The 18,202-nt window shown below is 34.0% G+C and overlaps 1 protein-coding gene across 1 annotated transcript in view; it reads left to right on the plus strand.

Annotated features, from left to right (window-relative positions):
- The window catches only part of MON2 (MON2 regulator of endosome-to-Golgi trafficking), a 102,502-nt gene that overhangs the window by 30,229 nt on the left and 54,071 nt on the right, over nucleotides 1-18,202 (plus strand). The window contains exons 8-19 of the mRNA XM_019654742.1: nucleotides 2,123-2,317; nucleotides 3,217-3,249; nucleotides 4,986-5,133; nucleotides 7,666-7,747; nucleotides 8,492-8,676; nucleotides 9,439-9,551; nucleotides 9,894-9,998; nucleotides 10,376-10,456; nucleotides 10,552-10,625; nucleotides 10,711-10,801; nucleotides 13,961-13,990; nucleotides 17,776-17,781. Coding sequence (XP_019510287.1) covers nucleotides 2,123-2,317; nucleotides 3,217-3,249; nucleotides 4,986-5,133; nucleotides 7,666-7,747; nucleotides 8,492-8,676; nucleotides 9,439-9,551; nucleotides 9,894-9,998; nucleotides 10,376-10,456; nucleotides 10,552-10,625; nucleotides 10,711-10,801; nucleotides 13,961-13,990; nucleotides 17,776-17,781 — 1,143 coding nt within the window. The remainder of the gene's footprint in view (nucleotides 1-2,122; nucleotides 2,318-3,216; nucleotides 3,250-4,985; nucleotides 5,134-7,665; nucleotides 7,748-8,491; nucleotides 8,677-9,438; nucleotides 9,552-9,893; nucleotides 9,999-10,375; nucleotides 10,457-10,551; nucleotides 10,626-10,710; nucleotides 10,802-13,960; nucleotides 13,991-17,775; nucleotides 17,782-18,202) is intronic.

Here is an 18,202-nt window from a genome sequence, read left to right on the forward strand (position 1 = left end):
ACAACTTTTTATACTTTATGAATCAAAGATGACTTCTAGCTTTCTGGCTTGAGCAGTGAACTGCTTGCTTAGATGAAATACACTATGGGCAGAATTTTTATCACAAACGATAGATTATTTAGCTTTGAACACACTTAGATACCTCAAAATGAGAGACCACAAAATGTTAGTTGAATTTTATACATCTTGAGCTCAGAAGTAAAGTTTTGGCCTGAAGTTATAATTTTAAACGTCACTGATTTATGGTTGTTATTGAAGATATGGCAGTAAATAAGATTTAACTGTGGTGATAGCATAGACTAGGAAGTAAGGACCTGGTACTCTGGAGCTCTGAGGAATCTCAACATTAAATGGTTGGGCATAAAAAGATAAGATAATGAAAGAGACTTAACAAGAGGCCAGAAAGGCAGGAATGCATCTGAGAGAGTGTGACATAATAAAAGACAAAAACAAAGAAAGCCTCCAGATAAACCAAGTAGTCAATTAGGTCCAGTGCTTCTAAGAGACCTGGTAAGATGAATGAAGACTGAAAAGGCAGTGTTTGCTTTAGCCACAAGAGATCATGATGAATATAATGAGAAGAGTTTGAGTTGAATTGAGGTGGTTCCTGGTGATTGTGGAGGAAATCCAATTGTAATCAGTTGAGTACTGAGGGGGAAAAGTGAATAGATAAAACTTTTAAGAGATGTCTGTAATATTCATAAATTAACCGATACATAAAATTATTTAGTGAAGTATGAAAATGAACTTAACTGCGCCTTTAATTTTGGCAGTCAAACTAACTGTAGATATGAGAGTAGAATTTCAAATCACTAAACTCTTAACATCCCATTTTGGGGGGAAAGAATTAAAAAATACATTAAAATGAATATAAAAGTCTGGAAGGATATAATTTGGAATTAACAATGACTAATTTATTTCCAGGAGGTGAGATTATGCAAGACTTTTATTTTTATCTTTTTACTTACTTGCATTTTTTTCTCTAATGAATCTCATTTTTTCCCCTCTAATTGTTTTTCTTGAATGACTGATTTTTTTAAAGATACATTTAAAAATTGTTGTGAATCTTAGCATGTAAACTCTTATGTGCCTTATTTTTTTCTTTTTTTGTGAGATTAAAGTATTAATCTGGATAATTTTTGTGATTCTGTCTTTGTTCTCAGCCTCTATGAAATTTGGATGACTGAAATAACAATAAATATATGTTTGAGGTTAGACATTAAAAGTCTAAAACTGGGCCTTATTTATCAGTAAAATGGGACTACTATGGCTCATTTAGGCAGGGAATTAACAGATTAAAGGAGCATAATATGCTATGAGGTTAAAAATTATTTGCAAGGTTTCCCAGACTCTAGAAAATCTATGCTGGGGCAACCAGTTAGCTGAGTTGGTTAGAGCTCAGTGCTCATTAACACCAAGGGTGCCAGTTAGATCCCCACATGGGCCACGGAGCTGCGCCCTCCACAACTGGATTGAAACAACTACCTGACTTGGAGCTGATGTGTCCTGGAAAAACACACTGTTCCCAATAAAAAAAGATTTAAAAAAAAATTATGCTTGTTTGTTATTGTGGGTTTTTTAATTAGCTGGTTGTGTTCTGTTTAAGTAGCCTAAGTAGGACAAACTATTATGTTAATTAATAAATCCATTAATGGAATTGTTATCTTTGCAGAAAAGGATCAGTAAATTGTATCTTATTATACTTTATTAATCAAGTTTTCTCTCCTCAGCTGCCTATTTTAAATACTTTATCTGTTTGAATTTATGTAATCTATTTTCTTCTATTCTTTGTTTTTAATTGTTAGTGTCCTACTAAAATTAAAATTCCTAGCAATAAGCATCACTTAATTCCAAAATTATTAAATATTCCTTTTTAATTTAGATTCTCTTTAAAATTTATTGAAATATTGATTAGACTTTAAGCTTACACTCTCAAAGAGCAGTGCTAATTTCAGAATTGTGTGTGAATGGTAAAATAATAAACTACATAAACTTATCATTAAGCTAAATCATTTATACTGATTATTAAGAAGTTTTATTTACTACGGAGACTGTTTTAGAAGCATTAAGTACAAGCTAAGTTAATTCGTTTTTTTCTGCTTGCTTTTATTTTTGCAAATAGCACCAGGAATTTAGCTTCCTCCTTAAAGAAAGAGTATGTCCTCTTGTGATAAAGCTCTTTTCTCCAAATATAAAGTTCAGACAAGGTTCCAGCACTTCATCTTCTCCAGCACCAGTTGAAAAACCGTACTTTCCTATCTGCATGCGTTTGCTGAGAGTAGTATCTGTTCTGATTAAGCAATTTTACAGTCTTTTGGTAAGTGCAAATTTTCATATGTATTTGTGTGTGTAATCGCAGGCAGTACTTTTTAGAAGATGATGTATTATAGTGTATTTAGCTTTTTCACTTCAGTTAATAAGACTTTCTTTTTATGTGTACCTATCGGTATTCTCCTAGATACTCTAAAGGTTCATTCTGTGCTCTCTTGAATCTTTTTTATGTTTATATAGTATTTTTAATGTATGTTTAGGAGAGTCACAGCCTGTTATCTGAAGGCAGCATAGGATCTGTGGCTTTGGAATTTAGTTTCTTAGCTAACTATAATTTGATGAAAATTAAAATTATAGTGTCTTCAGTTTATTCTGTTTTCATTTATCGTCTTTCATTTATATTAACAAATTAAAACAAAAAAGTTAAAGATTTGGTGAATTCTAGGATTAGAAATCAATTTTGACTTCTAGTCCAAAATTGTATCTATTTTGCATAAATTTATGGTTGCAGGATATGTTGTGATACCTTATCAGTGTAATGGCTTACTCTTAAACATTCAAATATTTGTCAAAGAAAATGGTGTCTTATATTTCTTTTTGATCTTATGTTAAGTCAAATTCAGCATTGCATAAATTTTTAGCATATATGTCCTTAATTTTAATTAACAAAAATAATTGGTTTTTGATTACCTACTATGAGCAATCAATGTACTAAATGTTAGAGATAAGCAACATTATAAGCTAAAAGATAGCATAGATAGTTTTCATACTAAATTCTATGGAGAACTTTTTAAAATAAAATTTTTCTGTATTTATGATAATTTGTTATAGATTTTCTTTTTTCTTTTTTTTATAAGATTTTTATTGGGGAATTGGGGGGATGGGAACAGTGCTGGGGAATTGAGGGAAGGGGAACAGACAAGTTGTTGTCGTTTTGTTCTTCAGTCTAGTTGTGGAGGACGTTGTTTCACTGGCCCAAGTTGGCACCATCTTTGCGCTCTTCCCTGGCGAGGCCAATCAGTCGCCAGCTTCTGGACGGCTGCTCACTGCGGCTGCTAGCCGCTCACGCTGGCTGCTGACTACACACGGTAGCCCATGGCAACCCACTGCCACAGGGACTGCAGCCTACACCATCGCCAGCGACTCACAGCAGCCCAGCTCCAGGTTGAGCTGTTGTTCAGCATCTTAGCTATGGAGGGCAGTGTCACTGGCCCTCATATGTGGGATCCGAACTAGGGCCCTCTGGCGTCCCAAGCGAGTTCTTAACCATCGTGCCACTTGGCCGGCCCTAGATTTTCTTTTAATATTCCAAATCCATTTATGCAAAATGCAATTAGAAATAATCTTTATAAACACTTATTATAATTTCTTTTTTTTTTTTAAGATTTTGTTGGGGAATTGAGGGAGGGGTAGAGCGCTGGGGAATCGGGGAAGGAAGACAGACAAGTTGCTGTCCTCTTGTTCTTCAGTCTAGTTGTGGAGGGCACTACTTCACTGGCCCATGTTTGTATTGTGATCATTGTGCTCTTCCTGGCTAAGGCAGTCAGTTGCCAGCCATTGGATGGCGGCTGACGGTGGCTCATGGCAGCTCTTGCTGGCTGCCGGCCACTCACGGTAGCTCACAGCAGCCCACTACAGCCCCACTGCAGCCTACACCGTCTCCGGCCACTCACGCTGCCCAGCTCCATGTCGACCTGTTGTTCACAATCTTATCCGTAGAGGGTGCAGTGTCACTGGTCCATGTGGGAACCGAACCAGTGGCTCTGCTGCTCGGAGCTCGCACTCCCAAACCAACTTTTAACCAATTGAGCCACTCAGCTGGCCCAACACTTATAATTATTTCCGGCCACACAAGATATATGTATAATATACATTGATGTATTTAATGCATTGTTTAGAAATACCTGTAGAAAATCAAATCATTTCTGAATGTGTTGCTGTTTAGAGACCCTGGAAGCTATCAGGTTTTGGTGCCAAGGGTTTAAGAGTCTTTTGGTATACTCATAATTGTTGGCTTGGATGTTTTTCTGTTCTACCCAAATTAATAATATATAAATGAACATTAGGTACATAAGTTTATAAACTTACTTTAGTTCATAGCTCCATCTTTCTCTGTAAGGATTAACTTTTGAAAAATTATTATCAGTATTCCCTGCAACATGTTATGTATTTGATATAATTTCCAATAATTATATTAAATTGAAAAACCAAGACTTTGTTGTCTAATTTTATACAATTAAAATGGAGGGAAATACTGTTTTACATTGATTAACTTTTAGAAATTTTGAAAGGTCAGTAGGCATTTTGAAAATAAATGAAAAGTAGCGTAGTTTCTCCAAAGATGGAAAGTTTTTACCTGTCAGCTATTATATTTTCTATATTGTATTTATTTATAGTCTGTTTCAATCCACAAAGAAACTTTAAAAATATATAAACCAGAGTGACATCAGCAAGATGGTGGAATAGGAAGCTCCAGGCCCTCCATCCTCCATGGAGACACTGATTTAACAATATACAGATCAGACTGTGTTCCTGAGAACTTGAGAAACCAGTTAATAGATTACAGCACCCCAGGCAAGTGCAAGGCCAAGAAGAAGTTCATTACAGTGGTAGGAAAGCCCGTTGCACTTACTGGTCATACCTAATCCTATTCCTGGCACAGCACAGCACTTCATGATCAAGAGAAAATTCCCAGTTTATGGCTTCTCCTTCAGCTGGGAAAGAAGGGTGAAATGTGCAACCGACACCCTGACTTTTTGGGATACTGCTCAAGGGATTGGTTTTTGTCTCACCTAAGTCTTGGAACACTGACAGGAAAGGTGGCAGCCCTCTTGGTTACCTGGTGGCCTGCTGAAAATAAAGGCAAGCCCCAGTGGCTTGCTATAGCACTAGAGACTGCAATACTTCATAAAGACACTAGGGGGAGCTCCTGAATAGAAGTAGACCAACCTCTTCAGCTGGGAAATTATACAAGCCCAGAGGAAACCAACAGAAAAGGTTTGAGAGAACCCCAAAATCTCTAGGCAGGTTGGTGAAAATCACTGTACAAAACTAATACATAAGGAGTAACAGGGTTGACTGTATTTTCAAATGCCCAAATTTTAACAGAGAATAACAAGGCATACAAATATGAAAACATGACCTAATCAAAGGAACAAAATAAATCTTCAGAAACTGACCCAAAAGAAAGGGAACCGATTTGGTTATCTGACAAAGCATTTAAAATAACCATCATAAAGATGCTCAATGAGTTTAAACAGAACACAGACAACTACATGAAATCAGGAAAATGGTATATGAACAAAATGAGAATATCAACAAAGTGATAGAAACTATATAAAAGAACCAAACAGATTCTGAAGCTGAAGAATACACTAACTGAATTGAAAAATTCACTAGAGGGGATCAACAGCAGACTCTTATAAGCAGTAGAAAGAATTGGTGGGCTTGAAGACAGGCCATTTGAAATTATCAAGTTAGAGGATCAAAAAGAACAAAGAATTAAGAACCCCTAAAGGACTTAAATGGGACACTGTCAAGCAGACCAATACATACATGTCTAGGAAATAAGCACTGTGCTTTACTCTTACACTCACAATACCTCTGACGCCAGATGTGTGGATGTTTTTTCACACACACCAATTCTCAGAAAGCTGGGTGTCCTACATTTTAGTTCCCTAAGTAGTGGGTCCCAAAGTAACCCACAACTTCTGTTTAACTTGGTTATAAATTGATGGGTCCCACAACACCCTTCTTTGATTTCAATAATTTGATAGTTTTCACAGAACCCAGCAACACATTTTACTTATTACAGGTATTCCCCACTTTCTAAAAGTTTGCATTGTGCCACTTTACTTTTATGAGAGACCTACATTAGTAACTTTTCACTAACTGAAAGGAATCTATAGAGAATTTTTGCTTTAATGAAAAAGTTATTACTGTACTTATGTAGGTCTTTTGTAAAAGCAAAGTGGATAATATGAACTACTGGAAAGCGGGGGATGCTATTTGCTTTACACCATTTTGGCTTACAAAAGTTATCTTAGGAATGCTTTACTTCAGATAGTGGAGGAAACCTATATTGCTGATTTATTACAAAGGATATTTTAAAGGATACCAATGACGAGGCAGATGAAGAGATATGTAGGATGAAGTCTGGAAGGGTCCTGAGAGCAGAAGCTTCTGTCCTTGTGAAGTTGAGGTATGCCACCATCCCAGCATGTAGATGTGTTCACCAACCTGGAAGCTCCCAAACTTGACATTTTGGGAATTTCTATGGAGGTTTTATCATGTAGGCATGATTGATTATTAACTCAATCAGAGAATGGGGGGTTGTCCTGAGACTACCAAGCTTCTAATCATGGCTTGATCTTTCTGGTAACCAGCCCCTATCCGAGCATCCACCACGATTTTCCTCATTAGGACAAAAGATGCTCCTATCACCCAGATAATTCAAGGGATTTAGGAGCTCTGTGTCATCAGATGCCCCTATCACTCAGGAAATTACAAGGATTTTAGGAGATTTGTGTCAGGAACTGGGGTAAAAGAACAAAGATCAGAATAAAAGATGCTCCTAGCATTCCTATATACAAGGGTTTTAGGAGTTCTATGTCAGGAACTTGGGTTAGAGATCAATATATATATTTCTTATAATTTCACTATGCATTATGAGAGTTGCAGACAAGGAGAAAAAGGTGCAGAGAGCCAATTTGAAGAAGTAATGACTGAAAACTTCCCAAATTTGAAGAAGGAAACAGATACACAGTCATGAAGCTGAAGGAATTCCGACTAGGATTAATCCAAAGAGACCTCTTCTGAAACACTTTATAATCAAACTCCCGAGTCACAGAGTCTTTTTTTTTTTTTNAAGCCACACCAGTTTTTCAATTCCAGTTTAATACCACAGATTTATTTTTGACTTTCCATATTTGTAATCCCCTTCTCCCACAGTGAGAAACTTGATCCCATTTGATTCAGTGTATTTACTTATTTGCTTCATTCCCAATGTACGTAACCAGTCTCCTGGATGAGCCAGTTTATTACCTTGACTCAGTGCCAGCTGGTCACAGGCTGAAAGTTTGGTCCAATGAAGAGGAAGAGAATAGGCAGAGAATATATGTAAAATTAAAGATATCAGTTAACTTGTTTACAGAAAGATCTTAATCATTTATACTTTAAAGTAACTTAGTTTCAAGATTTCTTGAATTCTGAAACTGTAGTATGGTTTTTAAGATTTCATTTATTCAGATATATTTTAAATACGATAGCTTTAGTATTGAATAATTGAGTTTGTTGATGGAATATTTGATATATTATCAAATGACTGGGGATAGTTTAGAATTTGACATATTGCCAGATACTGTGACAGTAAGTACTATGTTTTTTTCCTTTAAGTTAATAGAGCTGTTTGGGAAGAAATGGTGAATGCCTGCTGGTGTGGTCTGCTTGCTGCTCTCTCACTCCTTCTTGATGCCAGGTATTAAGTCTTTGTAAGTTTAATATTGCATGTGACAGTTAAATAAACATTAAAATTGTTCACTTAAATTTGTCCTGAGAATTTTTTCCTAATATTCCTATTTTATGTGTATAACAGTATTCTTTTCCTGCAATCCCCCTCTCCCATCCTATCCTTTCCATACTTTCCACCAGAATTGTTGTCACAATGTTTTAATGGAAAATACAATCCTAAAATTATAGAACTTCTTTTTTATTTTAAGCCTTACTACTGCTTTTGCAATTATGATGATGATATTCAATTTCTTTGATGTTTTTCTTCAGATCACAGAATTTACTGATTTTAAAATGCTTAATATTTTTCCTTTTTTTTTAAATTAAAATTTATTTGGGTGACAATGCAATGGTTAGTAAAATTACATAGATTTCAACTGTACAATTCTGTAATACATCATCTATATATCACATTATGTGTTCACCACCTGGAGTCAGTTCTTCTTCCATCTTAATATTTTTAATTTTCAGATATGTTGGGTTGTCGGAGAAGTTGTGATGCATTTTTGCAACGAAAAACATAGAAAAAATACGTCATGACTTTTCCGACAACCCAGTAAGTTAGTTAAAATTCCGTCTTAAGTATATTGATTTTGACAATTTTAAATAGATTTTCTTAAAACTTCACTTACCTAACTCTACATCATGTTTGTACCATAATTAAAAATAAATCGTATTAATCACATTAAATGAAATACTTAATTTTTTTCAGCACAGATGAAGCTGCCACTGAGAATATTTTAAAAGCTGAACTGACTATGGCTGCTCTTTGTGGAAGACTGGGCCTTGTAACTTCAAGAGATGCCTTTATAACGGCGATATGCAAAGGTTCCCTGCCTCCCCATTATGCTCTTACTGTACTGAATACCACCAGTGCAGCCATGCTTTCCAACAAATGTAAGACTTCAGTTTGCTCAAAGTCCTGTTCATCTAGTGGGGTGACATGGAGTAGAGAAAAGTTTACAGAAATTCTGATTTCAAGCCTCTGCTTTTTTACTCACTGACTGTCACCTCTGTGAGAAGTTAATGTCCCTGAGCCTCAATTTCTTCCATCTTTTTAAAACAACGGAAGTGGAGTCGGGAGGATAATACCAATTTTAAACAATGCTAAGAATAAAAATAGAAAAATCTGGAAGTCCTTTGTATACTACAACATATTGTTGAAATGGTGGTGGTTTTTTATTTTTCTCTAATGGAATTAGTAGAACAGTAATATTTGCAAATACTTTAGAGTAAGCTGATATTCAAAAAAATTTTTCTTGTTGAACACTTTGAAAACATTCAAGTTTGTTACATATAATATAAATGTTTCTGTATGATATTCAGTTTTTTAACTGAAAGTGTATTGATCTATAACTTTAACTTGACAAATTTATTGGGAATATATGTATAAAATATTTAGTGTCCAATTTCTATTTTGCTTATGAAGAAAGTTTTATAATTTGTTAAAGTTATATACAAAATTACTTTACCTAATATTTGCCCTTTTTTTTTTTTGCAATTCCTGAATTTTTAAAATGTTTTCATATATTAGTAGTTAACTAAATAAGTGTCATAGTTGAACTTAGTTTAATCAAATTTATGTGTTAAAATTTAACATTACTTTGAATGTACATAAAAAGTATATTTTAATTATTTAGATATTCTTTTGTCTTCTAGCATATTCCATTCAGGGCCAAAATGTTATGATGATAAGTCCATCAAGTGAATCTCATCAGCAAGTTGTGGCAGTGGGTCAACCACTAGCAGTTCAGCCTCAAGGGACAGTAATGGTAAAGTACTTGTTCTATTTTTGATTACCAATTAACTATCAGGGAAACTTTTATACCTTTTTGTGTGTGTTTGCCAAAATTTATCATAATACTTGTTTACTTATTTATTTACCTGGGTGATACCTTTAGAAGAAACTAGATAAATATACAGTTGACATTATCATAACCAACTATGATAATACAACTTTTAAGCAAATGAAATTGTTCTATACAAAATCATCCAAACCTATTTTATTAATATTTTTGTTTAGAAAATATTTGAATATCATAATGCTGCTTTACAAGCTTTTAGTTTTCAAGAATGCATAACAGTTCTTGCAAATATATCCTTTTTTAATATAGCTAACTTCCAAAAATATCCAGTGTATGAGGACTTTACTTAACTTGGCACACTGTCATGGGGCTGTTCTTGGAACATCATGGCAACTTGTCTTGGCAACTCTACAGGTATGTTATGGTCTCTGGGTCAGAAGTCAGTATTGTTTTTATATCTAAGTGCTAACAGTTAAACTAAGCAACGCCTATTGGTACTTTGAGCAGGCCGAAGGAGTAGACAGTAAGTATGAAAAAGGAGAAGCTGGAAAAGAAAAAAGACATATTTTATGAAGTAATGGAATGCTTTTCATAATAGCCTGAGTTCTACTGCCTGTCCGTGGTTTAATAAGTATTTTATATGAATATTAATTACTGATTTAAATTTAGTTAATTAGAAAGCTGCAGATTTTAGTTTTAGTTATTAAAAGTTACTGCTGAGTTTTAATTTTAGTTATTAGAATGTTTATAACTTTATCAATTATTTTGTTTTAATTTTTTAAATTTTTTAGCATCTTGTATGGATTCTGGGATTAAAGCCTTGTAGTGGTGGTGCCTTGAAACCTGGGAGAGCTGTAGAGGGACCCAGTACAGTAAGTACTAGTTAGTCTTACTCAGTTAGTGCTTCCCAAAATATACTACATATTTTGTACTTCATATACTACATTCAGTTTTATTCTTCTCTTAGGTTCTAACAACAGCAGTGATGACAGATTTACCAGTGATTTCCAATATACTTTCAAGATTGTTTGAAAGTTCACAGTAAGAGTCAGTTTTTTTAAATTGATAGAAACATTAGCTATATATTTTAGATCAGGATGTCTTATTTCTTCATTTTTTGTTTTAGGTATCTTGATGATGTATCATTGCACCATTTAATAAATGCGCTTTGCTCCTTATCCCTAGAAGCAATGGATATGGCCTATGGAAATAATAAGGTGTGATATTCTACCTTTTTGTTTTAAATATAGTACATTATTTAGTTAAATAAGGTGTTACTTGGTATGTTGTTAGTGTTTTACTAATGGGACCAAAACATAGTAGGCTAACCCTACTCTGTTGGGTTTTTACCATTTATGATTGTTATTTGTTGAAGGGGGAAGTGAAGAGGACATGATTTGACTTGTGATATGACCCCATACGTATTATGATTTTATCCTTTTTTTTTTTTTTTTTTTANTTTTCTTAGTTCTTCTTTCTTCCCCTCTCCAAGTGTGCCATCGCCAATTTCTTGTACTGCTTCTGTATTATTCTCCATATTTTGGCCTTAGTCTCCTTGATTTGGGGAACAGAAAGGGTGGGGAGATAACAGCTACAGAAAAGATTGAATGTTGCTGTTTGAAGGAAGAGAAAAGCCTACTTCTGTACTTCACTCATCAATTGGGTGTGATTACCCACTAGTAAAACCTCTCTTCACAATAAGGCAGCTCTAGAACTGTTTGCAAAGATGAATTGTTCTGATGTATATGATAATATTTCCTCGGTATTATAATTTGTTACATTGGGACTTAACTTATTAATATGGGAAAGTTCAGACATCCTAGTTCCTCCAATGGCAAAAGTTAGAGGTATGGTAGTTGTGAGGTGAGATGTGATTGATGTAGAAGACTTCCCTCTTATTTCTTTGTGTCTTCTTTATTTAAGCTTGGTCTAAAGATAATCTTTTAGAGGACATACTATGGTAGTAATTCTTATACTTTTTAGTCATAGGACTCCTTTACACTCTTAACAAGTATTGATGAGATTTTGTGTATGTGGATTATTTCTATCATTATTTAGTGTGTTAAAAATTATCTGAGGTGATACTAAAGCTCATGTCACCATAAACATTTATTTTTATGAAAAATACCTATATTTGCCAAAGAAAAAAATTCATTGTTTTATACTTTTTTTTTTGCAAATCTCTGTAATGTCTGGCTTAATAGAAGATGGCTGGATTCTCACATCTTCTATTTTCATTCTTTAGTTTGGGTCAAAGCATATGAAGAAAATCTGACCTCACAAAGATATGTAGTTGGAAAGGCAGAATTATTTTAATAGCCTTATCAGATAATAGTGGCTATTATTCTTTGATACCACACCAAACTGGACCAGTAACACTTTCTTAAAGTGTAGAATCTGAAACCATATTAATGACATTTTTGTACTCTGTTAGATTAAACTTCATTGATTCATCTTGTGTTTCTATTGTATCTTTTACCCATGTGTGATTTTGTAACATCACTTATTTTAGTTGTGCAGATATTCCAAGTGTTAACACTCTATACAGTTCCAAAAAAAAACACATGTTAATATCACCAACCATTTATCAGAAAAGTCTTCTGTTATTAAGAAGCTGTCAAAATGTTCTGGCAGATAACAAGTTTTCCAAAATTCTAATTTTTGTTTGAAAGCTTGAATTTTATCATTGGCAATAAATACTGTCAGTTTCCCATAAAGTGATATGCTTACTTTGTTCATTTTTTAGAAAATGTCTGTAATACACAGAAGTCTAAATAGTTATAGTTGGCTATTTGCTCCTTTGGTTAAGATGGTGTTCCACAGGGATAAAAAAGTGACTAGGTCAGTTCCCAACTGTGCTTTTCCTCCAGATAATCATTGTACTTTGAGACACAGCAAAAGTGCTTTGCGTGTACTTCCTATTTTGTCACACAGAAAATTAGGCACTTATGGGTCAGATTTAATAAAATCAATAATTTTTATTTTTTATTTTAATTTTGTTTTTGTTTATTATGCTTCTTAAGTAAAACAACCTTTTTAAAAAAATTGTGTGTTATGGTCAAGAATACAATGACACTAGTATAGGTTGGTGTTACCGCCATGATTCTTGCTAAAGCATTACCTGTTTTACCCACCATTGTTTTGCATCATCAATACAAATGGCAACACATGGCAATTAATATCTTAGTATTATTATGAAAATAATTGTGATCTCACAGATCCCCTAAAATGGTCTCAGGGACCCCCAGGGGTCCAGGAACCACACTTTGGGAACCACTGTACTAGAGAATCAGTGTATTCACCAGCTTATTTTGTTCTATCAAGTAGCTCAGGGGTGAAGATAATGAATCTTTAGAGGTTAGTTCTGTTAATAATATGTATATGTAGAGTGACTATAGGAAATTATAATACTGCAGACATTTAGGTAAAGGTTTCATATATCTAGTACACTATATCCTTTCCCTTTCTATCATCTGAGCTAGGTGCTTCTCTGTCCTCTGAATCAGTTAGGCTCCATGCCCAGATATCTTTTTAAGAAACATAGCTTTAAGGTATTCATTAAAATTATAAGTGGCCAATACATCTCTTTTCTGCCTTTGACTTAATTGCTTTTAAAAAGCAACAAATGGGTCTAAACCAACCGATTGTCCAACCTAATTTTCTACTTCATGTACATTTCTCTAACAAAGGATCTTATCACCAGTAAATCCATGACTCCTGCATTTATACATTCTAGCAGACTTTCTTCATTGTCTGCTTAGCCAACACTTATCTTATGTACATGATTCCTTATTAGACATCTATTAGCATTTCCACCAAGATGACTTTGATTCATTTTAAGCATCACTTATCTCTTGACTATTATCCAGTTCCAAAGAACTATAGGAATTCAGAAACATTCATCACCCTTCATTCTAGTATGATGGAGGTCATGAAGTATCTTTGTGCCACAAGAATTGGACTTAAGCCATGGATACTCATTATGATACCTGTTTCCCTATGAGTGTATCCTCTTGAGGGCAAAGGCTTAACAGAGTAACAGTAGGCACCTTGCACTGATGCCCTTGAAAACAATCCAGTGTCCTCAACACTAGTTCTCTGATCTGACTTTCACACTTGGCAAGGAGGGAGGAAGAGAGAGCAAAGGTCCAGACCTGATGGGAGAGGCTCTTTTACCCAAATCACAATATTTTAGTGGCTGTAGTATAAATTGCATGATTGATTTGTACTGTAGTCACTCTCTCACAGGAGAGGAAATGATACAACCTTCAAGGCAAGTTTTTTAACAGTAATCACTTTGAATGTGATATACATGTACTTGATCTTTCTGAGAGCGTTTGTTTTCTGGCCCCAAAACCTAACTGACAAGCCTTTGATTCTACCACCACGTTTGTATTCCACTTTCACTCTAAAGCAGTAAGTGCACATTTTGAAGGACCTACTAATGTTAAAACTCTTCAACAGATACAGCTGTTGCCCAGTGAGTCACTAGCCTGATTTTTTTTCAGTTCTTTACTAAAAGGGGGTCATTTTGTTTAGAAAAAGTAATAATGCATTCTGTATTTGCATATCACTTTATCTTAACTAGGGACATTTTTATTACGTTTTTCTCACTTGATTTCTCAGGAAGGTGTAGGTCTGTTATAAGAAGATTACCTAGCTTGTCATCCACAAAGTTGGTGGATAAAGAAGCTGAGCCATCTGACTTCTAATCTAGTGCTTCTCAACATCATTTAGGATGGTGACAGCCTCAGCCTGTGACTTCCCCAGTCTAAGGATAAAGTTGTGTTATCCCTCCTACTTTATCCTCATGATTATGTTCTACTTTTAAGCCTCCAGTTAAAAATGCTGAAAGGCATTAGAAAATACCAACTGGTAAGACTTTGAGCTAAAATCCCGAGGGCTACTATAAGCCCCTAAATTCTTGCCCCATATTACTCTCACTCATTTCAGGGCACCCCAGGTGAAATGCCCAATAACCTGCTACACCTGAAGTAGAAGGAAGATTCAGTTTGGCCTAGGGATCACGTCAGGTTAATTCTTACCTCTCATAGGTCCTCAACAAATACATAACAAAACAGTCCATTAACTTCTGAATAAACTGGTTACTTTTTGTTCGTTCAGTCATCAAACGTTTAACAAATAATGTTGAGAATGAACTTTAAACATTTTTCATTTACAAAGAGCTTGCACAGGCAATGGATTGTATTAATAACAAAGGTAATGATACTTATATTTAATAAAGCAAAACTATGTACCAAGCCTTGTTCTCAGTTATATATACTTGTATATATATCTTTTAACCTGTGAAATCCTACACGTGTTCTCTTGTTTTTCCCAAACATAACATATGGTAAACATCCCTTGGCTTAGCCCGTTTCTTTCTTAAGCAGCAAAAGAACACGTGGAAAAACTGTTGTGTATTACTGAAGGGTAGAGCATACATCCTATGAGCATTTTATGCTACCAGCCAGGAATGAGGATGGCATAATGGTGCACAGTGCTTTCTAAAGAATAAGGATAAAAGATGAACTATATTATCAGATCACTAGCGTGAGTTTTCAGGGATGCATTTAGAGAGTCACTGATTATTTTTACTGTTAGATTTTCCATGTATAACTACTTTTCCCTTCTTTTTCTCCACTCATTAAGAATGTTAATTTATTTAAAATTAAAAGATTTTATTGGTTTTTCTATACGACTAAGAACAAGAATGCAATTTACTGTTCTTAGATCTAAAGAAATATTATTATAAAATTTTATATTTTTTAGGTAACTGAATGTGAGATATTTCTGTCACTTCTGGTGAAATTCCTGGATGCAGATAAGCCACAGTGGCTACGAGCTGTTGCAGTAGAATCAATACATAGACTCTGTGTGCAGCCTCAGCTATTAAGGTAAGCCTCGGCAATATTTTGTTAAATGGATAGGGTAATATTTATGCTAGTAGGAAGAGTTTAAGTGTTTATTTCCAAATATTAGTGACTTCTAAACCAACAAAAATGTGTATTATATGTATACGGAGGGGGAGGAGTGTGGGTGTGGAAAAGACCTGGGAGGTGGGCAAAAGTATAGTTAGTAATTGACGTCAGTCGAATTTACTGAGTTCATATGGCCAAGATAATTTTTTTAGAGTACTGACCTCAATCTGAATCTTTGTCCTAAATTAGTAAAGTCACTCAAATGTGATGAAGTTTTAAGTATAGCATTAAGACTGGTTTATTAACATTACTTGCTATTTTAAAAAAAATGTCTAAAAATTTTAATATATCCAAATATTTTCCCCAGAAACATTTAAAATTATTTTACAGGTCATTTTGTCAGTCCTATGATATGAAACAACATTCTACCAAGGTGTTTCGTGATATTGTGAATGCACTGGGGTCTTTTATCCAGTCATTGTTTCTTGTCCCTCCTACTGGAAATCCTGCTACAACAAACCAAGCTGGTAAAGGCTTATTCATATTTTCATTTTTATATTGTAATAATTTACAATATTCACTATTCTGAGAGGATAGTTTATAGAAATCATGTGGCTAGAGAAATTTGGATTACTTAAGTGCATTGTATATATTTTATATTTTGTTATACTTATTTATAATAGTTTATATATAAGTATAAATAAAGACATACTTAAAGAATAATTTGATCTCACTGAGGCAAGTGTGTGTATTTCTTTACAGAACATGTTTTCTTCTCTGATATACTTTCACTTCCTCTAATCACATAACAAAAGTTTAGATGCTAATCTTCATTTTAGAAGAATCTTCATTTGGTGCCTCTCTTTACAAGAGTCTGGTTACTACCTTGGGAGGTCTGTTAGTCCCCCTTTTAATAAAACAGGGGAACTTGATTTTTTAAGTTTGGAAATCAGTATATGTCTTCTTGTTTCCCTTTACCTTTTTTCTCTTCCACTTTTTACTATCTGATTAGTAGCTTTTTATTCTTCATTCCCACCTCTGATAAAAAGTGATCTAATAAAAGGTAATTATAAAATTTGTCTATGTTTTTATTTGTACCTTTATATAAAAAAGGGAATGGTGTTTTGGGGAAACAGGGAGACCCTCTAATAGTCAAAATAGGATTGATAGATTTCATTTATTTGTGCAGTACCCATTTCTATAGCACAAAATTCTTTTTAATTGACCAGATATTTAGATATTATTGATTTGTGATTAAGTAGTAAATTGGTATCTTTGCTTTTCCCCCTTTATCTAATAGGAAACAATAATTCAGGTGGCACTGTCTCAGCACCAGCTAACTCAGGAATGTTGGGGATTGGTGGAGGTGTTACTTTGCTACCAGCATTTGAATATAGAGGAACTTGGATACCTATCCTGACTATAACAGTACAAGGCAGTGCTAAAGCAACCTAGTAAGTAGTAGTAGCATTATTTTGTAAGGAATTATTTGTTGGGAATTATATTTTATCCTAAAAGGTTTCTCTTTGTATTATACTTGAAATTTTAAACCTAGTATTTTTAATACATTTTAAAACTAATTTTCTTTTGTGGTGTTATAAGAATTTTATCTAGGACTGGATTTTGTTTGTTTTCTTTTGTACTCCTTTTTAGACTGTTAACAACATTATACAACAGAATGTGGTTTCTTTACCTAAGGACCTATTCAGCTCTTCTGTATGGTTTTTTTATTTAAATATAGGGCTTGATTTCAGACCCTGTGAACTTAGGTCTTCTAATACTGAGTTACCTTCAGCAAATAAGTTCACTTTTTAAAAATCTCAGTTCCCTCATGTGTAAAACTGGAGTACTAATATATCTACTTTTCAGCCAGAAAATTTTAATTGTTCTTTTGTACATAGGCTAGTATATGTTCACATTGGAGCTTCCCTGTTGAATTGGCATCGTTCATTCATTCGTTGTGAGGTTCAGTATAAAATGATTTTCACTATTTTCTTTGAAGGTGTACATATAAATCTTAAATGTATGTTCTATTCTTTTAGGTTTCTTAAGTGTAATAATTTGAAAACATAACTGATATATAGACAGAAGTAGTTTTGACATAAGTATTGGTGACATTATGTTCTTTCAGATTTATTACACTATGGCTCCCTTCAAAGTTGGTCTTGCAACAGTTTTTGCAACTTGACCTTAATTTTAAAATACTTATATAAATGGGTTACATTTTATCTAAAAGAGGAATTTATGTAGTAATTCTAATAAAATAGCACCAAAACAGTGAGGTAAGAAAGTTTGGACTTTGTTTAGGTTTGTAGTATCAATAAAAATAAGTACAAATTACCTTTGTCTCTTAATTATTCTAGCACTTAAACTCTGTACCATAGATTTGGAAATTGGAGTTTCTGATATTTAGGATTGTTTTAGCTGTTTTAGATGCATTTTCCCAATAGATCATATGTTGTTTGAGAGCAGAGATTTGTCTAACAAAGATGCTTAGTATGTGGCTTATTGGTTTAGTATGTGACTCTCTATATGGCTAATTGGCCTGGCCAAGATTAGACCCATAAACTTTACCTCCCCATTTGAGCTTAAATTTCTTGATCAATAATATAAACATATTTTTAATGATTACCTAAATTTTAAAATGCTCAGAGTTGGCACGTATTAGAGGTTAAGTTGATAGACTTTAGATTCATA

The sequence above is a fragment of the Hipposideros armiger genome, unplaced genomic scaffold (genome assembly GCF_001890085.2).
Source record: "Hipposideros armiger isolate ML-2016 unplaced genomic scaffold, ASM189008v1 scaffold_229, whole genome shotgun sequence".
In the NCBI taxonomy this organism is placed as follows: Eukaryota; Metazoa; Chordata; class Mammalia; order Chiroptera; family Hipposideridae; genus Hipposideros; species Hipposideros armiger.